Source organism: Panulirus ornatus, chromosome 1 (genome assembly GCF_036320965.1).
Source record: "Panulirus ornatus isolate Po-2019 chromosome 1, ASM3632096v1, whole genome shotgun sequence".
In the NCBI taxonomy this organism is placed as follows: Eukaryota; Metazoa; Arthropoda; class Malacostraca; order Decapoda; family Palinuridae; genus Panulirus; species Panulirus ornatus.
The window spans coordinates 6105893-6132722 of NC_092224.1; the positions used below are offsets into that span (position 1 = coordinate 6105893).

At 44.3% G+C, this 26830-nt stretch overlaps 1 protein-coding gene across 2 annotated transcripts in view; it reads right to left on the reverse strand.

Moving 5' to 3' along the window:
• LOC139754668 (uncharacterized) overlaps nt 1-26830 on the reverse strand; it is a 575370-nt gene that overhangs the window by 51993 nt on the left and 496547 nt on the right. For both annotated transcript variants that reach the window (XM_071672345.1, XM_071672254.1), the window contains exon 5: nt 22147-22193. In XM_071672345.1, coding sequence (XP_071528446.1) covers nt 22147-22193 — 47 coding nt within the window. The remainder of the gene's footprint in view (nt 1-22146; nt 22194-26830) is intronic.

The window sequence follows — 26830 nt, forward strand, 5'->3', positions numbered from 1 at the left end:
CCAGAGTGGTCCTTGATGTTCAGCCCACACTCACAGTGACTTCATCCCTAATTCTCTTGATGCAAAACTTCACATGCTGAACGCTTGGCTTAAGCTGTAAAGGTATCCGCCATCCACTTCCAATGGCAAGATAATCATTTGAGCAATCAATCGGCAATACTGCTACACGGTGTACCTATATGATCCATCCAGTTATGTAGTTGATCTGTACAGAAGTATAAAAAGGTATGAATGTGAAGATCGCACGGGTCTGGAAATCATCCCGATTTAAAGAAATAAGCTAATGTCGCTAACTGCTACAAGCCGACCTCACCAGTCTTACAAAAGGTTGATCCGCTTGTGTCATTTGCATCACGCGGCAGCCCACCAGTAGGCAATTTCTCGTGGTTTCAACAGCAGCCTCTCAAGTATATCGTGCAGCAGATGGAGCAATAGCCTTCCAGCGGGTAATATACCGTACAGCAGCTGGAGTAGTAGCCTCCAGCAGGCAATATACCGCACAGTAGTTTACAATCAGATACAGATGGACCAAGCCCATCAATACATCTAAACACTTGACAAATACTTTCATGAAATGAACTATCACTGTATAGGAGTCTTCTGGTCTCTGATAAACCTGATAACCGAGTCATTTCTAACATTTTAAAGTAATGGCTGAGGGATCTCTCCTAAAAGGATCTGGAGGCACTAATTATATCAAAAACTGCCTTCCAGTCTTCCCTCAGAACAGAGGTTTTATGTCCGTATGTTCTCTCTTATACTACGTGGCACTCTTTAAATGCATTTCCCCCCTGCTAGAGGGAATGAGGAGAATTTTGTGGAGATTTACAAACCCCTCTTCGTCCGTTCCGCCGGAGGAAGTGCGCGCCCTGGGCGGTGGCGGGCTTCACTATGCCCTTTCCGTCTACTACGCCGGAGTGTGAGGGGTGGTGGAGAGCCTCAATATCCCTCCTCCGTCTGCTACGCCAGCAGGAATGTGTGGTATGGTGGAAGGCATTACTATCCTTTCTCCATCTCTACATAATAGGGAAGCAGGACACTCTTACTGACATTCAGCTGACGACCGTGACAGACCATCATGTCTTCCGTGACGGTATAGGTATATAACTGTAAGCCTAGCCATGCAGGAGGAGGAGGAGGAGCAGCAGCCTCTTCCCGGTAGCCACTGTCTCGTGCAACTGCAGAAGTCACCCTCACCCCTTCCCAACAGGCGTCTGTGGACTGTTCTGCCACAGTAGCCCACCAAAAGTCAGTCCAACACAGCAGCACCAGCAGTAGGAACCAGTTTATCATACAACAGCAGTAAGCAGTTTCGTGCAACAGCAGCAGCATGTGTTTCCCAGTAGCCGGTACCACATGCAGCAGCAGCAGCAACAGCTTGCGCTCCGTGTAGCAGAAATTGGAGTATCAGCCTCCCAGCAGCCTGCGTCTCGTCAAGAAGCAACAACAACAACAGCTGTGTCAGCAGTACACCTTCAAGACTCTGTATTCAGCATTAGCAGGAGGCAGCAGAAGCAGAGCAGCAGTAGCCTGCCAGTAGCCAGTGTGGCGCCGGGCTGGTGTGGACGGAGGGCAGCCATGGTGTGGGCGCCGCCCTTGTGCCTCGGGACGGGGAGGACTCGCCCCTACCTGGGGATCCTACGCCAGTCCACGCCCTCCTCAGTCCACCACCATGTTTACACACGCCATACAAGGGCGTTGCCACATTTGGTAAGGTTGCGGTGCGCGCCAAATGTATCGGCTGGGTAAGAAGATCTCCAACGTTATATATACTCCTTGCCTGGATGTTTATAGAGTTGGATGTCTCTCAGGGAAAATCTGTACCAAAGAAATTTTCTATTCACTTACTTTGCTAAATTATATAAATATATAAATATATATATATATATATATATATATATATATATATATATATATATATATATATATATATATATATATTATTTATTTATTTATTTTGCTTTGTCGCTGTCTCCCGCGTTAGCAAGGTAGCGCAAGGAAACAGACGAAAGAACGGCCCAACCCACCCATATACACGTCCACACACGCAAATATACATACCTACACATCTCAACGTATACATATATATACACACACAGACATATACATATATACACATGTACATAATTCATACTGTCTGCCTTTATTCATTCCCATCGCCACCCCGCCACACATGAAATAACAACCCCCTACCCCCTCATGTGTGCGACGTAGCGCTAGGAAAAGACAACAAAGGCCACATTCGTTCACACTCACTCTCTAGCTGTCATGTAATAATGCACCGAAACCACAGCTCCCTTTCCACATCCAGGCCCCACAGAACTTTCCATGGTTTACCCCAGACGCTTCACATGCCCTGGCTCAATCCATTGACAGCACGTCGACCCCGATATACCACATCGTTCCAATTCACGCTATTCCTTGCACGCCTTTCACCCTCCTACATGTTCAGGCCCCGATCACTCAACATCTTTTTCATTCCATCTTTCCACCTCCAATTTGGTCTTCCACTTCTCGTTCCCTCAACCTCTGACACATATATTCTCTTGGTCAATCTTTCCTCACTCTTTCTCTCCATGAGACCAAACATTTCAAAACACCCTCTTCTGCTCTCTCAACTACACTCTTTTTATTAAAATACATCTCTCTTACCCTTTCATTACTTACTTGATCAAACTACCTCACACCATATATTGTCCTCAAACATTTCATTTCCAACACATCCACCCTCCTCCGCACAAGCCTATATATATATAGCCCATGCCTCGCAACCATATAACATTGTTGGAACCACTATTCCTTCAAACATACCCATTTTGGCTGTCCAAGATAATGTTCTTGCCTTCCACACATTATTCAACGCTCCTAGAACCTTCACCCCCTCCCCCATCCTATGACTCACTTCCGCTTCCATGGTTCCTTGCAAGTATCTCCCAAACGCCTCTCTTCTCTCTTTTACTAACAACCTTACTTCTTCATCCCACCACTCACTACCCTTTTTAATCAGCCCACCTCCCACCTTTCTCATGCCACATGCATCTATTGCGCAAGCCATCACTACTTCCCTAAATACATCCCATTCCTCACCCACTCTCCTCACTTTATATATATATATATATATATATATATATATATGTTGGGAAGGATCACAAGTCAATTGATAAGCATCGAAGAGACGAAGCTAGGACGCCATTTGGTAAGCATATGATTGCCCAAAACAAAACAAATGGCGTCCTAGCTTCGTCTCTTCGATGTATATCAATTGACTATTATTTCTCTCTTGTGTCTCCCCTGATGATGTAATTATACACGAAAGTGCACTTGGGAACCTTATCGTGTTTGATTTTGCCTGTGGACTCATAGGAATATATATATATATATATATATATATATATTTTTTTTTTTTATACTTTGTCGCTGTCTCCCGCGTTTGCGAGGTAGCGCAAGGAAACAGACGAAAGAAATGGCCCAACCCCCCCCCCCCCATACACATGTATATACATACGTCCACACACGCAAATATACATACCTACACAGCCTTCCATGGTTTTCCCCAGACGCTTCACATGCCCTGATTCAATCCACTGACAGCACGTCAACCCCGGTATACCACATCGCTCCAATTCACTCTATTCCTTGCCCTCCTTTCACCCTCCTGCATGTTCAGGCCCCGATCACACAAAATCTTTTTCACTCCATCTTTCCACCTCCAATTTGGTCTCCCTCTTCTCCTCGTTCCCTCCACCTCCGACACATATATCCTCTTGGTCAATCTTTCCTCACTCATTCTCTCCATGTGCCCAAACCACTTCAAAACACCCTCCTCTGCTCTCTCAACCACGCTCTTTTTATTTCCACACATCTCTCTTACCCTTACGTTACTCACTCGATCAAACCACCTCACACCACACATTGTCCTCAAACATCTCATTTCCAGCACATCCATCCTCCTGCGCACAACTCTATCCATAGCCCACGCCTCGCAACCATACAACATTGTTGGAACCACTATTCCTTCAAACATACCCATTTTTGCTTTCCGAGATAATGTTCTCGACTTCCACACATTCTTCAAGGCCCCCAGAATTTTCGCCCCCTCCCCTACCCTATGATCCACTTCCGCTTTCATGGTTCCATCCGCTGCCAGATCCACTCCCAGATATCTAAAACACTTCACTTCCTCCAGTTTTTCTCCATTCAAACTCACCTCCCAATTGACTTGACCCTCAACCCTACTGTACCTAATAACCTTGCTCTTATTCACATTTACTCTTAACTTTCTTCTTCCACACACTTTACCAAACTCAGTCACCAGCTTCTGCAGTTTCTCACATGAATCAGCCACCAGCGCTGTATCATCAGCGAACAACAACTGACTCACTTCCCAAGCTCTCTCATCCCCAACAGACTTCATACTTGCCCCTCTTTCCAAAACTCTTGCATTTACCTCCCTAACAACCCCATCCATAAACAAATTAAACAACCATGGAGACATCACACACCCCTGCCGCAAACCTACATTCACTGAGAACCAATCACTTTCCTCTCTTCCTACACGTACACATGCCTTACATCCTCGATAAAAACTTTTCACTGCTTCTAACAACTTTCCTCCCACCCCATATATTCTTAATACCTTCCACAGAGCATCTCTATCAACTCTATCATATGCCTTCTCCAGATCCATAAATGCTACATACAAATCCATTTGCTTTTCTAAGTATTTCTCACATACATTCTTCAAAGCAAACACCTGATCCACACATCCTCTGCCACTTCTGAGCAAGGTTATTAGGTACAGTAGGGTTGAGGGTCAATTCAATTGGGAGATGAGTTTGAATGGAGAAAAACTGGAGGAAGTGAAGTGTTTTAGATATCTGGGAGTGGATCTGGCAGCGGATGGAACCATGGAAGCGGAAGTGGATCATAGGGTGGGGGAGGGGGCGAAAATTCTGGGAGCCTTGAAGAATGTGTGGAAGTCGAGAACATTATCTCGGAAAGCAAAAATGGGTATATTTGAAGGAATAGTGGTTCCAACAATGTTGTATGGTTGCGAGGCGTGGACTATGGATAGAGTTGTGCGCAGGAGGATGGATGTGCTGGAAATGAGATGTTTGAGGACAATGTGTGGTGTGAGGTGGTTTGATCGAGTAAGTAACGTAAGGGTAAGAGAGATGTGTGGAAATAAAAAGAGCGTGGCTGAGAGAGCAGAAGAGGGTGTTTTGAAATGGTTTGGGCACATGGAGAGAATGAGTGAGGAAAGATTGACCAAGAGGATATATGTGTCGGAGGTGGAGGGAACGAGGAGAAGAGGGAGACCAAATTGGAGGTGGAAAGATGGAGTGAAAAAGATTTTGTGTGATCGGGGCCTGAACATGCAGGAGGGTGAAAGGAGGGCAAGGAATAGAGTGAATTGGAGCGATGTGGTATACCGGGGTTGACGTGCTGTCAGTGGATTGAATCAAGGCATGTGTATGGGGGTGGGTTGGGCCATTTCTTTCGTCTGTTTCCTTGCGCTACCTCGCAAACGCGGGAGACAGCAAAAAAAAAAAAAAAAAAAAAAAAAAAAAAAAAAAAATTATATATATATATATATATATATATATATATATATATATATATATATATATACATGAAGGAAAGTACACATATTCCAAGCCCTACTACAGCGAATCTTTGCGGCTGTAGCAATGCAGAAGCCCCAAGAGGGTCGCCAAAAGCCACCAAGACATCCGTCCCTGGTCCTGACGGAATGCAGACGAGTCTCTTGAAGTTCATTCCTCCAAGGGTACTCTGCAAGATGTATAACCTGTGGTTAACCATATCTACGTTGCCAGAACCATTCAAGGCAATTCGTACGGTGCTAATACCAAAGGCACCGAATACGACTGAACCCAGGGACTACAGGCCTATCACTATCTCTTGTGCCGTAGTCCGGCTGCTCCATCAAATTTTAAGCATCCGCATCTCGAGCCTCGTTCAGATCGATAGAGCTCAAAACGCATTCGTTCCTGTGGACGGATGCCTTGAGAACCTCACGATCATGGACGCGATCATCGGTCATGCGCGGGCACACGCCCACAGTGTGCACCTGGCATTCCTCGACATGGGTAAAGCATTCGATAGTGTTAATCATAGCACTATAGAGGGGGCCAGGTTGCAGAAGGGCATTCCTGCCCCCTCGTCAGGGAATACATTATGTCGATGTATGATCGAGCTTTCACGCTTTTTAAGGCAGCTACAAGATGTCGGGAAAAATTAACGTGACTCGTGGGGTCAAAGAGGGTGACCCTTTTATCGCATATTCTTTTTAACCTTGTGATTGACGAGGGAGTCGCAAAGTCAATCAGGTGTGGGTATCGGATTCGGTGTCCAAAAGGGATCGGTGCTGGCGTTTGCTGACGACTTGGTTCTGGTGGCGAAGACGCCGACTGGCTTGCAGCAGGATATTAATATCATGACAGACTCTTGCTGGGGGGTGGTCTTCGAGTGAACCCGGGAAAGAGTCGGTCTCTTAGCAAGGAAGGACGTTCCAAATCTTGGGCCGCGCTGTCGGCTTCATGAGTGCCGAGGACGACTATAAGTACCTTGGCGTTCTTGTTGGAGCAGGGGGCAGGGGTAAGTCTTCCCGTGCCCTGCTAGAAGAGGGGTTCCTAACATCACCAGAGCCCTTCTAAAACCTCAACAATGGATTGCAATCCTTGAAGACCACCTAGTGTCAAAGCTCATGCATCGCTTGGTGCTGGAGGAAGTCTATAAGACAGGCAGGTCAGAGTCGCGGTTCGCCGGCTGGCTCCGTCTAGCCCATAACGTGCCCTGCGCTTACTTCAACTCGGCGGCAGGAGATAGTGAGCATGGTACACCGGACTTTGTCTCGACCGTCCGGCTAAATAAACAAGCCAGGTTCGAGAAATGACTCACCTTGACTGACCCAGTGATTCAGGCGGCTGTCCGGGAGCCTGCAGTTATGAGCATGCTGCATCGCTGGTCCGGACCCGCGTATATTGCTGGTCGGCAGGCGGATAATAAGCTCGAACGCCATCGCGCAGGGAGGGCCAACATGATCAGCACTGTTGACGTAGCGGCTCTCACTCCATCTACTACCGTGTCTCATGATAGCAGATGGGAAAATAGTGGTAACCGTATCCCATCCGGTGCTGATTATGTGAAGGCCGTCCAAGAGAGGATTGGCGCTTTACCCACCCTCGCCAGAGTTGCCAGAGGCCGGCCCGAGAACCACCGGCCTCTGTGACACTTGTCACAAGCCCGGTACGCTTGGGCATATCTCCCAGGTATGCCCACGTACCCACGGGGGTAGGGTGAAGAGGCACGACAACATCTGTGCCTATTTAGCTGGTAGGTTGAGGCAGAAGGGGTACGAAGTGGCTTGCGAGCCTCGCATTCCTATTGTGTGGTCCTTTAGGAAGCCGGACATCGTGCCGTCCACAGGAACAGAGGCGGTCATCATAGATACCCAAATCTCTGGTGTTCACTTCGCACTCTCAGTTGCACACTTACACATTACGGCAACCTTAAGTCCTTCAGGTGAAAAGGCACCGTGCATGTAACATCTGCCACTGTTAACTGGCGTGGCGATGGTGCCAAGAAAATGCGAGTGCTCTCAGAGGGTTAGGGCTTTCCTACTGGGACCTAGAGGTGAGCTTCGTGAAAACCCTAACCTGGATCCACTCCCTTCACAGGATGTGGTCCAAGAGCACAGGTTGACAATCGGTCCTGCCTTGTACATCTGGTGTCGGTCATCGGGCTGGAGGAGGTGTTTCCCCTTTGTGCGCTTGTGGTGGGCGGGACTTGGTTGTTCTCCCGAAGCAACAAGAGCGGTTTGTCGTAGCGGGAAGTGGACGCCTTGGCAGGGTTAGTCTGCTACTCCCGTTTGACAGCGGTGCTGGAGGGGGGTCTACTGTGTGAGAGGGTGATATACCGAACCATCGTCTAACTGCCAACTCTCCACTCATTTCGACCTTTGCTATCAGCATTCTGATCTGCCATCTTCCTCTTTGTGTGTCCATACATTCCTTTCTTCAATTAACTTCTTTCACTATCAAAACGTAGTTTAGGTCACTTACTGACTCCCCCCCCCCACCCCCCCAAAAAAAAAAAAAAAAACGATCATGCACAGTAGTTAGCCTTTCTTGCACCTCCCTACACTAACTGGGAATCTATAAAGAAATTGCCCTCTAGTGTTGGGACCATCCAAGAAGTGCGGGTCTGCCATGCCCCTCTGATCTCGCACTATACCGCCCGTGGCTTGCCGTACACCCGTCCATCTACACCTCGTCACCCAAGCTAATACAGGGTACACACGTACACATCCTTACACACGTACGTACACTGATACATAGGAACGCACTCTCATACACACAAGCATCGCTCCCTCGATATGCCCGACACAGTAAAATTCATTTGCACATACAACACAGCAAATCCATACATAGCGGCCGTGTCAGACGCTCCGCTACGCTGCACGACACACCTCCTCCATGTACAGGAGGTGTCAGACTTGTACAGACTGACAGCCTCATGCGCACACTGACAAGCTTATGTACACAGACTGACAGCCCCGTGAGCAAAGACAGGCAGCCACTAAAATATAGACACGTGCACTGAGAGATAGTCCCATGAACACACGCAATAATAATAATAATAATAATAATAATAATAATAATAATAATAATAATAATAATGTACAGACAGAAAGCCATACAAAGTGCCACACACCACAACACACAACATCAAACCTTTGAGCTCATAAAAAAGGGCACCGAAAGACGTTACTGACGAGAAACATCGACTGAGACGCGTTTAAGAGCGGCAGTACAAGAAATATGGGTGGAAACAGAAGACAACAAAGACATGAACTACCCACATATTTCAAGATTTAGACAGCGACACAAACACACACAACACACGCGGTTCCCTGGGAACCTCAAAGGCCTGAGAGAAACTGCGCTCATCCATCACTACACACAATGAACATTACTAAATCTAGCTTAGCTACTTCTGTGTTAAACCAATACATAACATCGTCACACACACACACACACACACACACACTTAGTAGCCTCAAGAATATAGTTAAGGTACCAGAAATACGTATTTAAGCAACCAATTACACACTGGTAAACATATCCTTGCACTTTACAACCATTTCTCCACTTTATCTTCCCTAACCAACTTGGCATTCTGCCCCTAACCACCCCATATAAAAGTAAGCAACCTGGAATCAAGAAGCTCGCCTCTGAGGCGTGACCTACTTTTCGTGACATGTTAAAGCGTTCGTCATCATAGATCTTCATGTGACGTTACATGACCGTATGTGAAACAACAGACGCGGAAGAAGAACTCTTCTTCCTCAGCTTGGCACATGCTAACTAAAATCCACACGATTAGACAGCTACAAGAACAAGATCGATCAAACCACCTTCCTTACATCTCAAGTCACATGCAAACCACCTGACAAACATACAGAGTATGTTAAGAATTACGAGTCACATGCATATAAGATGGCATGTGCAAGGGCAGCATGACATGCTGTACAGGAACCAACAGTCAGTTATAAATGAGATCTGACAAACACAAGCAAAACATGGGGTAGGCATCTCCACGAAAACAAACAACAAGAATCACTTGTTTACCAAATGGCGTCCTAGCTACGTCTATTCGTTGTATATCAACTGACTTATTTTTTTTCCTTGTATCTCCCCTGATGATGTGATTATTACAAGAAAGTGCACTTGGGAACTTAACGAGTTTTATTTTCCCTGTGGACTCATAGGAATATACTTCATCACGCGCAAAATTGTGATCCTTTCTAATATATATATATATATATATATATATATATATATATATATATATATATATATATATATATATATATATATATATATATATATATAATAAAACCAAAGATCACAAACAGATAAATGTAATGCATTACATTGGCTACAAACATACCAATTATGGGCAAGAGAAAATTACACTACCTATCTTGCAGACTGCCAGCTGAAGAAATCAAACTCTTACAGCATCTCTTGGGGAACTTATTAGAGACTAACTGTACAGGGCCAGTTGTGATTGGCTGAGAACAAAAAATATGTAAATGATATACTGACGTCACAGTTGAGATGTGATTGGCTAGAGGTCCCCCTCTAACCATCATGCCTGACTGAGCACTTTCCTAGTTCTCACTGTCTACTCCCCAGACATGTAATTGTTTAATAATATTTACCCTGTACAATATAATCCAAGACACAAAGAACAACATATATTATATATATATATATATATATATATATTTTTTTTTTTTTTTTTTTTATACTTTGTCGCTGTCTCCCGCGTTTGCGAGGTAGCGCAAGGAAACAGACGAAAGAAATGGCCCAACCCCCCCCCCCCCATACACATGTACATACACACGTCCACACACGCAAATATACATACCTACACAGCTTTCCATGGTTTACCCCAGACGCTTCACATGCCTTGCTTCAATCCACTGACAGCACGTCAACCCCTGTATACCACATGACTCCAATTCACTCTATTTCTTGCCCTCCTTTCACCCTCCTGCATGTTCAGGCCCCGATCACACAAAATCTTTTTCACTCCATCTTTCCACCTCCAATTTGGTCTCCCTCTTCTCCTCGTTCCCTCCACCTCCGACACATATATCCTCTTGGTCAATCTCTCCTCACTCATTCTCTCCATGTGCCCAAACCATTTCAAAACACCCTCTTCTGCTCTCTCAACCACACTCTTTTTATTTCCACACATCTCTCTTACCCTTACGTTACTTACTCGATCAAACCACCTCACACCACACATTGTCCTCAAACATCTCATTTCCAGCACATCCATCCTCCTGCGCACATCTCTATCCATAGCCCACGCCTCGCAACCATACAACATTGTTGGAACCACTATTCCCTCAAACATACCCATTTTTGCTTTCCGAGATAATGTTCTCGACTTCCACACATTTTTCAAGGCTCCCAAAATTTTCGCCCCCTCCCCCACCCTATGATCCACTTCCGCTTCCATGGTTCCATCCGCTGACAGATCCACTCCCAGATATCTAAAACACTTCACTTCCTCCAGTTTTTCTCCATTCAAACTCACCTCCCAATTGACTTGACCCTCACCCCTACTGTACCTAATAACCTTGCTCTTATTCACATTTACTCTCAACTTTCTTCTTCCACACACTTTACCAAACTCAGTCACCAGCTTCTGCAGTTTCTCACATGAATCAGCCACCAGCGCTGTATCATCAGCGAACAACAACTGACTCACTTCCCAAGCTCTCTCATCCCCAACAGACTTCATACTTGCCCCTCTTTCCAGGACTCTTGCATTTACCTCCCTTACAACCCCATCCATAAACAAATTAAACAACCATGGAGACATCACACACCCCTGCCGCAAACCTACATTCACTGAGAACCAATCACTTTCCTCTCTTCCTACACGTACACATGCCTTACATCCTCGATAAAAACTTTTCACTGCTTCTAACAACTTGCCTCCCACACCATATATTCTTAATACCTTCCACAGAGCATCTCTATCAACTCTATCATATGCCTTCTCCAGATCCATAAATGCTACATACAAATCCATTTGCTTTTCTAAGTATTTCTCACATACATTCTTCAAAGCAAACACCTGATCCACACATCCTCTACCACTTCTGAAACCGCACTGCTCTTCCCCAATCTGATGCTCTGTACATGCCTTCACCCTCTCAATCAATACCCTCCCATATAATTTACCAGGAATACTCAACAAACTTATACCTCTGTAATTTGAGCACTCACTCTTATCCCCTTTGCCTTTGTACAATGGCACTACGCACGCATTCCGCCAATCCTCAGGCACCTCACCATGAGTCATACATACATTAAATAACCTTACCAACCAGTCAACAATACAGTCACCCCCTTTCTTAATAAATTCCACTGCAATACCATCCAAACCTGCTGCCTTGCCGGCTTTCATCTTCCGCAAAGCTTTTACTACCTCTTCTCTGTTTACCAAATCATTTTCCCTAACCCTCTCACTTTGCACACCACCTCGACCCAAACACCCTATATCTGCCACTCTGTCATCAGACACATTCAACAAACCTTCAAAATACTCATTCCATCTCCTTCTCACATCACCGCTACTTGTTATCACCTCCCCATTTACGCCCTTCACTGGAGTTCCCATTTGCTCCCTTGTCTTACGCACCCTATTTACCTCCTTCCAGAACATCTTTTTATTCTCCCTAAAATTTACTGATAGTCTCTCACCCCAACTCTCATTTGCCCTTTTTTTCACCTCTTGCACCTTTCTCTTGACCTCCTGTCTCTTTCTTTTATACTTCTCCCACTCAATTGCATTTTTTCCCTGCAAAAATCGTCCAAATGCCTCTCTCTTCTCTTTCACTAATACTCTTACTTCTTCATCCCACCACTCACTACCCTTTCTAAACAGCCCACCTCCCACTCTTCTCATGCCACAAGCATCTTTTGCGCAATCCATCACTGATTCCCTAAATACATCCCATTCCTCCCCCACTCCCCTTACTTCCATTGTTCTCACCTTTTTCCATTCTGTACACAGTCTCTCCTGGTACTTCCCCACACAGGTCTCCTTCCCAAGCTCACTTACTCTCACCACCTTCTTCACCCCAACATTCACTCCTCTTTTCTGAAAACCCATACTAATCTTCACCTTAGCCTCCACAAGATAATGATCAGACATCCCTCCAGTTGCACCTCTCAGCACATTAACATCCAAAAGTCTCTCTTTCGCACGCCTGTCAATTAACACGTAATCCAATAACGCTCTCTGGCCATCTCTCCTACTTACATAAGTATACTTATGTATATCTCGCTTTTTAAACCAGGTATTCCCAATCATCAGTCCTTTTTCAGCACATAAATCTACAAGCTCTTCACCATTTCCATTTACAACACTGAACACCCCATGCATACCAATTATTCCCTCAACTGCCATATATATATATATATATATATATATATATATATATATATATATATATATATATATATATATATATATATATATATTTCTTTTATCATATTTGACTGCCGTTTGTCCAGTTAGTGAAGAAGTCCCAGGAACATACGAAAAAAGGCCACATCCACTCACAGTCATTCTCCAGCTGTCATGTGTGAAGCACCGAAAGCACAGCTCCCTATCCATATCCAGGCCCCACAGACCTTTACATGGTTTATCCCAGAAGCTTCACATGTCCTGGTTCAGTCCACGGATAGAAAGTCGACCCCTGTATACCAAATCGTTCCAATTCACTATCCCATGCTCACTTTTCATCCTTCTACATGTGAAGGCCCTGATCGCTTAAAACGTTTTTCACTCTATCATTTCATCTTCAATTTGTTCTTCCCGTTCTCCTTGTTCCCTCCACTCCCGACACATATATCCTCCTTGTCAACCTTCCTTCATTCATTCTCCACATACTGCCAAACTTTTTCAACACACCCAATTCAGCTCTCAATCACATTCTTATCATTACCACACCTCCTACCTTTTCATTACTTATTCGATCAAACCACCACACACCACATATTGTCCTCAAACATATAATTTCCAATACATCCACTCTCTTCCGCACAGCCTTATTTATAGCCCATGCGTCGTATCCATATGATATTGTTGGGACTACAATAACTTCCAACATATTCGTTTTGTCCGGTGCACGCATCTCGCCCTCCTAGATATCAAGGTTCCGATATCCCTAAGTCTCCTGCGCTTTATCATTTCACAACCTCCTCTGCCTCTCCCTTCCTCTGTCTCCCACCGCCTCCAATATTGCCCTCCCTGATAACGATCCCTCTTTTCACATAACTTCAGCGTTCACAGAACCTTCATCCCCTCACCCAACCTATGACTCACTTTCACCTTCATAGTTGAATTCGTTGCTATATCCACTCCCAATTATCTGATGCGCTTCACTTCATCTATGCTTTCTCCATTCAAATTCACAACCCAACTAACCAGTCCCTCAACCTTGATAAACCTTGCTTTTATTCCCATTCACACTCCAGTTCCTCCGTTCACACACACTTCCAAACTCAATCAACAACGTCTGCAGTCTCTCACTCGAATCTTCCACTAGAAAAAAAAAACAAAAAAAAACTGAGTTCCCAGGCCCGCCCCTCTCTCCAAGACTCTCGCATTTACCTCCCTCACCACCCCATCCAAAAACGAATGAAATCAATTGTGGTGACATCATACACCCCTACCCCAGACCGATCTTCACTTGCAACTATTTACTCTCCTCTCCTCTTACCCGTATACATGCCTTACATCCTTGATAAAAAGTCACTGCTTCTAAGAGCTTTCCTCCCAAACCGTATAATCTTAGGACCTTCCATAAGAATCTCTATGAAACCTATCATATGCTTACTACAGGTCCATAAATGTCACCTAAAAAATCTGTTTTTCAAAATATTTCACACACACATTCTTCAAAGTAAATACCTCATTCACACATCCTCTACTACTTCTTAAACCACACTGGTCCTTCCAAATCTGATACTCTGTACATTCCTCACTTTTTGAATGACCACCCTCTTACACAACTTAACAGGTACACATAACTTGTATTTTTGTAGTTAGAACAATCACCTTCATCCCTCTTAAATTTATACAGCGGCACTGTACATGCATTCCGCCAATCGTCAGGCATCTCACCATGATCCATATATACAGTGGAAATCCTAACTAAACGGTCAACAACACAGTTACCCCCTTTTTTGAAGAAATTCAACAGCAATACCATCCACTCCCGCCTCCTTGCTACATTTCATCTTACGCAAAACTTTCACCACCTCTTCTCACTTCACCAAACTACTCTCCAAGACTCTCTCACTTTGCATATACACCGACCCAAACATCATACAAATGCCATCTTATCATCAAACATTCAACAATCCTTCAAAATACTACCTCTATCTCCTCACTTCAACACTACCTGTTTATACTTCCCTTTTGCCCCCTTCAACGATGTTCCCATTTGTTCTCATGTTTTTCTATCGTCATTCACATTCTGAAACATCTTCCTCTCCTTAAAGTTAAATGATACTTCCTCACCTCAAATCTCATTTGCCCTCACTTTAAACCTCTGCACCTTCCTCTTGACCTTCTTATACATCTCCACATCATTTGCACTCCTTACTTGTAGGTGCCACCCAAACGCCTCCCTTTTCCCTTTTTTCACAGCAACTTTACTGCTTCATCTTAACACTTACCACTATTTTTTAATCTGCTTACCTCCCACCTTTCGCATGCCACATGCAACTCTCGCATATGCCATCACTACTTCCCTAAATACCTGTCATTCCTCATCCACTACCTTTACTTCGTTTACTCTCACCTTTTGCCACTCTACACTCAGTCTCTCCAAGTACTTCTTCACACGTCTCTTCCAAGCTCTCTTACTTTCATCACTCTCCTCTTACCGACACTGTCTCCTCTTTTGCGAATCCTCTTCAAATCTTCATCCTCACCTCCCCAAGATAGAGATCAGACATCCTACCAGCTGGCCCTCTCAGCACACTTACACCGAAAAGTCTCTCTTTAACACTACTCACATATGTATCCTTGTTTCTGTAAGTGTACACACACACACACCCACACACACACATATATATATATATATATATATATATATATATATATATATATATATATATATATATATATATATATATAATTCAATACGGTTACTCTACTTTCCAAAATACCTACTACCTCTGGTCTCAGGACAATCCTCAGTATATTTGGAAGCCTTTGGAATAATTTCCCTGGATAACACTGACCAGAAACAAAAAATTGGAGGAATGTAATCTATCCTTCTTATATTGTAATATGAGACGTATTGTGTCGTACGTAAAACATAACACAACATATTCATCATCATTTTCATTATCATTTTCATTCTTATTGTCATTATTACTACTACTAATACTATATCATTAATATTATCATTATAATTATTCTCATCATTATTTTTTATTATATTATCATTTTATCATCATCATTATCATTGTCATATCATCAATATTGTTACTACTACTACTACTACCGTATGTGAAGCGTCTGGGGTAAACCATGGAAAGGTCTGTGGGGCCTGGATGTGGAAAGGGAGCTGTGGTTTCAGTGCATTACACATGACAGCTAGAGACTGAGTGTGAACGAATTTCTGTCTGTTCCTGGCGCTGCCTCGCTGGAGGGAGAGGGTATGCTATTTCGTGTGAGGCGGGGTGGCGAGGAAAATGGATGAAAGCAGCAAGTATGGATATGTACATGTGTATATATGTAAATGTCTCTGTAAGTGTATGTATGTATACGTTGAAATGTATATGTATGTATACGTGCGTGTGAGGGCGTTTATGTGTATACATGTGTATGTGGGTGGGTTGGGCCATTCCTCGTCTGTTTCCTTGCGCTACTTCGCTAACGCGGGAGACGGCGATTAAGCATAATAAATATATCATAATTATAATCACATTATTATCATTATCATTACCATTATTATCATTGTTACTACTATTATAATCACATTATTATATCATTATTATCATCATTGTTATCATTACTATTATCATTATTAAACTGCCGGACTGTTGTTATGCAACATGGCCGCCACTAGCCCAGCTGATGTGCAACCTGGACAGCATCTGAACTGATTGTCTACTGTACAGGAGGCAGCAGCAAGGTCCTCCAACCAAGAGCTGGGGACACACACACACCAAACTCCATGGTGGACGAAACAGAAAATGGCATATGAACCTAAGCTTTAAAGACAGTACCATCCACTGTGGAACACCGCCAGTATACATAAGGAACGCTCAGACAGTGTACGACCCTTGCCTGTATAGATTCCTCACTAGCATTCCAGGGTGGAGGCCACCAACACCATGAAACACCCCCTCTAACACCTCCTGCCACACTGTCATTAATACCAAGTGAGGAAAAAAATAATTCTCCGGCCGCAGTTTGTTTGGCGCCTCAAATATTGACTGTGGTGGACATGTTGACTTCCTGTGACGTCACTAAGGGGAGTGGGGGGGGGGGGGTGGTGGTGTCAAGGGTGAAATGTCAAGAGGCGATTAGGACACTAAATCACTGTGACGTCACGAGGTCTTAAAACGACATAATACTGTGACGTCCAGAGGGTTGCTAACAAGTGTTGTTACTATGATAACAACGATTGCCAACACTGCTAACTGACAACAAAAGCAGCCAAACAAGTCTTACCACTGCGACGTCACTAGCTCATCAGAGACGTCACAAAGGGTAGCCATATCTAACCCTGACCCTTGCAGACCGACGGTCTGACCCTTGGATATGACCGACCCTATTTAGGGCAAGAGGGTCAAAGACCAGGCCATCATACCCAAAGATGGAACCGTCGTGCTCAAGAACCATATCGTCGTGCTCAAGGAGGTTAAGCCTTGGGTCCTACACCAGCTAACGTCAGGAGCTCGAGGTTTTGATGACCTTCACTCCCGCTTACACAATCATTACGGCACCCCAGTGCTAACAACACCAGGAAGTGATGTATACAATACACAAAGACCTGTGTTCCCACACACACACACACACACAGCCGGCATTCATCCAACAAACACTTACCATTACACTCGACATAGAACGCATACGACCCATTACTCTTCACTTCAAAGTTTTCTTGAGTAATCGCTACGCGTTAGCTCTGTCTAAAGGCAAAATCTCGTCACAGGTAAAGAGAGTTTTAAAGAATGGGCCCCATGCGTGTAGATTCTCTCCTCCCTATACTGTAACAAGAGGTATCAAGACATACCAAAATGGGACTACTGGACTAGTCCTGCCATCTTCTCCTTACAAGCACCATACACCTACTCAAACCTCACTTGTTTTCTTCACATAAGTTCTCTAGCCATCTCCTAGCTGCACAATCATTTTAAAATGTAATTATGATAAGAGTCCAACAAATCTGTGGCCCCCAGACCCCGACATCATGGGGTGCTAAGAATCTTTAGGTTCCCGCCTGACTCTACTACCAATGAGACACAGGACTCTGACAGAAGTAGTACCGACCCTTCCCACGACGTTTCCCTCTGTAATATACTTTCTTCTTTTCCTAGTCACTTAACCAACATTCATGGTCTCTTTATTAACCTTCCTTCTGATGAACACTATCGATGTTCTTATTAGCTCCTTTCTCATATCAAATTATAACTTCCACCCACGGTTCCGGTTCAAAGGAGGTGCCTGTGCTTATCCCAACATCAACACACCTGTTGCACGTCTTGAGGAATCTGAGTCCCCAAACTTTGATGCTATCTGGCTCAAGGTCTGTCTCACAGATATCACACTTTTCCGTAGTTTCGTCTATTGCTCCCTTTTCTTCAATCATCTAAACTCCTGGCATGCGGCCGTGACATCTCACCCTCAAGCCGAGATCCTCTATATAGGGGGTCTTCGTCGATCACCATAGGGAATGGTTGAATTCCTCCCGTACGGATGAAGGGGAGACTGAAGCCCTCACGTTCTACATTCTCAATGATGTGGAGAATATGATCACCCACCCCACTCATATTCCTGACCACCATGACCACTTTAATATTCTGGGTCTGTTTTTCACCTCTAATCCTTCACGCTGTAGCTACACAATCTCGCCCCCATTTATCCATCTGACCACACTCTCATAAATATGTTTATTTTAACGGCACTTCCCCCTACAGAAGCCCTTTCTGCACGTAAATATTGACACCTCAACAAAGCCGACTGAAACAACTTACGTAATGTCTTTTCTGACTTTCTTTGGGTAAATTACTGTCTCTTCAGCAGTGATGTTTCTATCTCCCCAAAAGCATACCACAGGTTATTGAGGATAAGGAAGCATTTATCCCCTCTTCCTCCACAGCGACTTCTTTCAATCCATGGTTCCTGAGGCCATTCTGAGGTAAGTGATCAGGTATATCGGGCTCAGTAAGTCTCCTTTTTCTGACTCCCATTCAAGATTTATCACTGTCCGTAATCACTACATGTGTCTTATGTGTGTGGCAAAACGTTCACCTAAGGGCATCGCTAGCAACTCCCGCTCTACCTTTCCTTCCCTTTTTCCGTTCAGACGGCATTACAGCTGTCTCTCCCGTAAACAAAGCAACTCTCTGTGTTCTTGTTTCTCTAACTCTACCTTTAATGACCCTAGCATTCCTTCACCTCCTGATGTTCCCTTTACTAATCCTATGCTCCTTCACGTAATCTCTTTTGTAATTGTCCGAAAAGCGCTTCTCTCTCTGGACACACAGAAGGCCTCTGGCCCAGATAGCATCCATCCCAGTACACTGAAACAGTACGTCTCTGAACTTGGGCCTAAGCTTGCTTGTCCGTTCTGTTCCTGTTTTAAAAACCAGAACTTTTACTTCTTCTTGGAAGTATGTGTTGGTACATCCAATCCCATCTAACCTCTGTTGCTTTCAACCCTCAAAAATTTATGGAAATCCTATGCAACTGCACTTGATAAATCCACAGCTTTAAGGTTGTGGCACTGGGGTTTCATCTATAATCTTCCGTCATTTGAATTCTCTTCTTCATATCTAGCTTCCTCTCTAGCCGGTTTATCTCCGTGGCTGTTGATGAATCAGTCTCTTCCTCTTCCTCAATCAACAGCGGCGTTCCTCAAGGTTCTGCTCTGTTACCTACACATTTTCTTCTTAATATAGGTGATTTCCTTTCTTCTAAATATAATCACATTCACTGATACACTGACGATTCAACACCATTTCTCAACATCCCATAATTCTGCTTCCTCTCTCAACTGATCTGCACCTCGTCTCGACACACCCTCTTCAATAAACTCTGCCTTGGAAAGGATATCTCTGAGGGGCAGACGGAATCTGGTCAAGTTTAATCCCTCCAAGATCCAATTTCTGCCCAACTCTCTATCGTAAATTCCTTACAACTTTCTCCTCTACTTCAATGGTTCTGTAATTCCACCTCTTCACTCAATGAACATACTTGGTATTACTGAAACATCCACTCCGTCTTGGAAACCCCATATTACAGAAATAACTAAGTCTGTCTCTAAGAGACTGGGAGTCTTGTTTAGGTATCGAAATTTCCTTTTTCTTCCGAAAAGTTGTTTCGTTTACATACAAAGGACTAACCCGTCCTTGTACTGCTCTCACATCTGGGGTGGTTTTAGCTCTGCATCTCTCAGTGACAAAATCGAAAGAGGTCCGACTTATCAATTCTCCCAAGCTAAATTCATAACTTGACCCCTTTGCGTTATGCTAAAATGATGGTTCCCTTTCCCTCTATATTACTTTGGCTTTAACCACCGAAAGCTGGTTGTTTATGTGCCCCCACCAATAGATAAGCTAGACCACGCAATACTCGCCAAGCCGATGCAACACACGGTTACTGTGGAGCCGTTGGAAACTCATGGGTGGGGCCGTTTTGATACTGTTTCTTTCCCTACACCTCGAAGCTTTGGAACTCTCCAACCTCTCGTTTTTTCCCCAAAAAAACTATGACCTGGCACATTTTGAAAGACAGGTTTTCACTTTCTCCAAAATTCGTAATACTCTCCCTTGTCTTCCCTTTCAATAACCTCTATATTTCAATTACGGGCCGGCCTTAATGTAGACATTTGTCCGTGACTGGAGCCTCCAACGTAATATATATATATATATATATATATATATATATATATATATATATATATATATATATATATATATATATATATATATCTTTTCTTTCTTTTTCTTTCATACTATTCGCCATTTCCCGCGTTAGCGAGGTAGCGTTAAGAACAGAGGACTGGGCCTTTGAGGGAATATCTTCATCTGGCCCCCTTCTCTGTTCCTTCTTTAAAAAAAAAAAAAAAAAAAAAGAGGGGAGGATTTCCAGCCCCCCCGCTCCCTTCCCTTTTAGTGGCCTTCTACGACATGCAGGGAATACGTGGGAAGTATTCTTTCTCCCCTATCCCCTGGGGTATATATATATATATATATATATATATATATATATATATATATATATATATACACATGACTCCGACATCCAGTGGAAATATATGCTGAAATACCTAACACCTCCACCCAAATACACCCATACACTGACTTGCCAAATCTTAGTCGTAAACACCCACTGGACGTCGCCTGAGGATATTAAAGTTTTATATCACTTTGTTCAGCTTCTGGGAAATCTACTCAGACCTTCAACATCAATGGACAAGACAAGGAAATACCAACACCAACTACCGGATGATCCTATCCTAACAACACCATGTGCGACACTTGGGACCACTTGCTACACGAACAAGGTTTAAGCTGCCTCGGTAAACGTGGATGATGCATCACTATACGCAAAGATTCACCAGTGGCCAGTCACTACCTCGCTATGTCCTCTCCCTCCACACACACTCAGGCTTACATAAAGCACTTAACTGTACGTTAACTCACGTAACTCGTCATTCTTAACTTAAAGAAGTCCTGGTGAATACCTAATGAAGTCTTCGGGGATCTTCGCTCCCAAAGCTCGTACTGGTCCCAGGTTGCTAGACTGAGTCGTTGATCGACCAAGCTGTTGCAAGCTGTAGTCTACAGGCGCACATAACCCCAACAGCTTGGCTGCTCTGCGGTTAGCGGTGCGCGTCAGCCCTGCCTAACGGCAAAATCTCGTCGATGGTATTTTCTTTCCAGTCTTGACTATGGTAAGGATCAGGAGAGATCCCATGGAAAGGATGTGTTGTACACGTCCTTCATCCACCGGATTGTTGCGCAACACATGTTTGCTTTGCTCAGAAAAATTTGCGCTAATCAAGACCACCTCATTAACGAGATATATAAAAATCCTAGCCTAAGCCATGTACTCATTTTGTCGACCAGCCCCTAGGGGAGGATGAACAGCTAGTGGTTGACTGTCGACCAGGGTCCGAACCCATGCGACCCGTGAATGCACCACGGTCAGCAACGTTACCCGTCACAACACGGCGACCATCCCCCACCGCTGTAGATGAATGTGCACTTCGGAGACTTTATTTCTCCTCCTATCACCGTACAACATAAGTGTCAACAGACGAAATATACTGAAACTTACCGTTGTGCTTATTTTTCTTCAGGAAACTGTTCACTATGTTGAAAAACCTGAAAAAGAAAAGAGAAAGAATAGGTTAGATCATACTTCATCATGCTACATAAGAAGGCCTTTAACCAAATTACAGTACATATCACTGCTTCTCACGAAGTGGAAACAGAACAGACAATTCAGACTAATTGATGCATGAGAATAGGAATTTATACCACTTCTGCCACTTGTGAGAGGTGGTATTACGGCAACCCAACGCCACGGGAGACTTAAAAGCAAGGTACACAAACTAGCCTAACCCCCACGAGACTCTTACAGGAAGGCAGCCATACTATAAAAACCCCACGAGACTCAAAGATAGGTACCTATACCAGACCAACCCCACGAGGCCCTTACAGCAAGGTACCCACACTAGCCCAACCTCACGAGACTCTTACAGAATCGTACCAATACTAACCCAACCCCCAGAAGCTCTTACAGCAAGGTACGTATACCAACGCAACCCCATAAGACTCCTCCAGCAAGGTATCCATACTAACCCTACCCGACAATGGTCTTCCAGCAAGGTAATCACACAAACCCAACCCCAAGAAAGCCTGACAGCAAGGTACCTACACTAACCCAACCCCATGACATGTCTTAAGGCACGGTCCCTATACCAAACCAACCCCACGAGACGTCTTATAGCAAGGTAATCATTATAATCCAACCCCAAAACAAGTATTATAACTCAACCCCAGGACAAGTCTTATAGCATAGTATCGTCACTAACCCAACCCCAAAGCAAGGCTACCACTCTAACCTAACCCCATGAGAAGCATTATAGCAAGGTACCCACTCTAACCTAACCCCATAGCACGTCTTACAGCAGGGCTGCCACACACCTCAACCACAACAGACGTCTTACTACCCATTCTAACCTAACCCTATAACACGTCTCATGTCAGACCGGGGAATCCTTGAAGGTCGTCAGAATTACTATCCCATACCTTTTCCTACGAGAGTTCACGCCTGTCCCTATACGAACAGATTAAGTAAGGGCTGTTATATGAAAGACGGTGATACCATGTCGCCTATACATCATACATCACACCAAAGGTGAAACCACAAAGGCGATACCCTGTCGCCTACAGTAATCATACATCACACACAAAAAATGAAACCATAAAGGCGATACCCTGATGCCTATGGTCATCATAAGTAATCATACATCACACATAAAAGATGAAACCACAAAGGCGATACCCTGTCGCCTATAGTAATCATACATCATACACAAAATATGAAATCACAATGGAACTTCCAAGATGTATTAGCGTGGTGGAAACCATACAGATAACCAAAAGGTAAAACCATATTTCAACGGAAAGACTGCCATTGGCCTCTGACCTCTAATTCTTAAGGGCCAGGTTGAAGGTAAGGCTATATCACTGGGTCGTACCGTCGTGCTTCCTCCAATGGTTACACTCCTGAGTAGGGGGAGAGGGAGCCATGTCAGGGCCACGAATCATGCGCACTGACACGAGAGGAAAAAAATCATACTTCACCACTAGCTTCACTGCGACGTATCTGATTAGGGATATCTAGGACAAAACTGGAATATTATATCTATCTACACACACACACAGGTGGAGGGAAGAAGGAGAAGTGGGAGACCAAATTGGAGGTGGAAGGATGGAGTGAAAAAGATTGAGAGAGATCGGGGCCTGAACATACGGGAGGGTGAAAGGCGTGCAAGGAATAGAGTGAATTGGAACGATGTGGTATACCGGGGTCGACGTCCTGTCAATGGATTGAATCAGGATATGCGAAGCGTCTGGGGTAAACCATGGAAAGTTCTCTGGGGCCTGGATGTGGAAAGGGAGCTGTGGTTTTGGTGCATTATACATGACAGCTAGACTGAGTGTGAACGAATGTGGCCTTTGTTGTTTTTTCCTAGCGCTAACTCGCGCGCGCGCGCGTGTGTGTGTGTGTGTGTGTGTGTGTGTGTGTGTGTGTGTGTGTGTGTGCTATTTCATGTATGGCGGGGTGGCGACGAGAGTGGATGAAGGCAGCATGTATGAGTATGTACATGTGTATACATGTATATATCTGTGTATGTATACGTTGAAATGTATAGGTATGTATATGTGCGTGTGTGGGCGTTTATGTATATACATGCGTATGTGGGTGGGTTGGGCCATTCTTTGTCTAGATATATGTAAATTTGGTTAAAGGTAAACACAAGATCCCACTGAGCAAGAAAAATTATACCGCCTAAGTATATAGTTATAAAAATACCATACAGGTAAACATGACAGGGTCCACCCGTGTCCCTCTTGCGGCCATTCAAAGAATCATCGTATTTCCCTCATGCGGCCACTGACACTATATCAGAAATCAACAAGACGCTGCCAGCATATGCAGCCATGCGGGTGTATGGTATGGAAGGCGAGTTCACCATAGAGAAAGTCATGTCGGTATAAAGCAAGGTGGACCTACACATGACGTCATGTGGGGTCCATCCCCTCACACCACCGCCTCCAGTGACGGTCACTCTGCACTGATGATGAACCTGTCACTCACGACGGTCACTCTGCACTCATGATGAACTTGTCAGTTACGACAGAAGGTCAACGTTGACTCAAATGACCCTTGATCACGAAGGTAGGATCCCTGAGCACGACGGTACGATACTTAGGCATAACGGTATGTTTCTTGAGTTGGACGGTACGATTCTTGAACACGACGGTACGACCCTTGCGTATGATAGTCTAGCCCTTAAACCTGACCCTTAATCGTCAGGTCAAAAGCCTAGCAACTGTGTCTAAGGGGTGCAATACTCTGCTCAAGTGGTTAATCCCCACTTAACACCACACACACCTGGCGTAGTGGCTAGTATAGCTGATCACGAGTCAGTACGGATTAGGCCAGGGCAGGACCCGCGTGGGTTCGAATTCTGGCCATGGCAATCGGCCTACACCCAACTTAGGTGTTCATCGTCCCCTCGGAGCTGGTCGATAAATGGGCATCTAGCTAAGTCTGTGTGTGTGTGTGTGTGTGTGTGTGTGTGTAGGAGTAAAGAGAAGGGGTATAAATATAAGGTTAAAAGACTGGGCAACACGAGCGCAAAACTCTCTCCCCGTTACACATAAATAGTAATCTCACACACACACACACACACACACACACACACACACACACACACACACACACACACACACACAAACAAACACACACACATACAAACACACACACACACAAACACACACACACACAAACACACACACACACACGCAAGGGCAGGAGTAAGTTAGTCGTGAAAACGATCACACACCAATTGCAACCCGCATGACGGAGGTAACCAGCAAGTCATTAAAATCGTTAGACGCGAAGATGAAAAAAAATATGTATAATTTAAAATCATGAGAGGGTCGCAAGAGGCGGGACAATCACTTGAGTTATACAGCAAGGACTGATGTCCATAAGAAACTAATTAGGTGAAGGAAGATATAAAATGTTGGGAAGACGAGGCTATGGACCATGAAAGAAGTGTTCGTGAGTTATGCAAATACACGAAGCCGGTAACAAGTGGTTTGTGATGAACACCAGCGGGACACCCGTGTTCAACGGTAAGTACACAGAAATTCACCGAATATAATACATTTCACGATCTCGCTACCCGAGAACCGGGCTGCAACGCACATACTATCTAACCACCACTGAAGATATTACCTTACATTATAACAACTATGACGAGCGTCATCGGTAACAAATATTAATGTAAACACAATTTACAAGAACACTGTCATGAACGAGTGGCGACAGTCTCGAAACACTGGCCTACCTGCGAAGGAAGCCGTAAACACACAGGTAGTCATCACAACGAAAAGTTATCAGTAGCAATGATGGTCATCTGAGAGGTACGTTCACTTGACCAGACCGACGGAGAAGCAAGGGAGCTGCAGGAAGGAAATACTCTGGCCAAAAATGTAATCCCGAGGAAACTGGTTCTCCTGCCCTTGGTTAGAGGATGCAGACCTCAGAATGCATCACGATCTCTTGATGAGGGTGTATGAAGTCTGGTTTGTGTGTGTGTGTGTGTGTGTGTGTGTGTGACGGGAGCAGGCAGGGTTCATGCCAGAGGGGAGGATGATGCGAGACGAGACCGAAAGAGTACAAGGGGGAAGGACATGCAGAGAGGAGTAAAATTGGTCAGACGATAAGGATAACGTGTGTAGTTACCTACATGTACGGGATGAGAATTATACACACATGCGGTTCCATTTCATTAACTTTTTTCTATCACAAATTTGTTTAAACTTCCGCATGATGTCTGCATTCATAATTTCCTCCTTCAGTTTATCTCATTCATCCACTTCTCTTACAATGAAAAAGTCCTTCATCAGTATCATGTGAAAGCCTCTGGTTGTTCTATCCCCTGCATCTTCACGGATGACTCCATATGGTTGATATCCAAAAAAATGATGTGAACCAGTCACCTTACACTATTCTCTCTCCCATGATGAGCAAATATAAGGCCTCTAACTTTTTCCTCTGAGTCAGCTCTCTCGATTCTGGTGCCATCTTTGTCGCCTTCCTCTAGACCCTCTTCACCTGATCTTTGTGCTTCTTTACGTGTGGCGACTAAATATGAGAAACAAATTAGTTTGGCCCAGCTTGAATGATACCTTAATACTTGCCAGCAGACAATTTG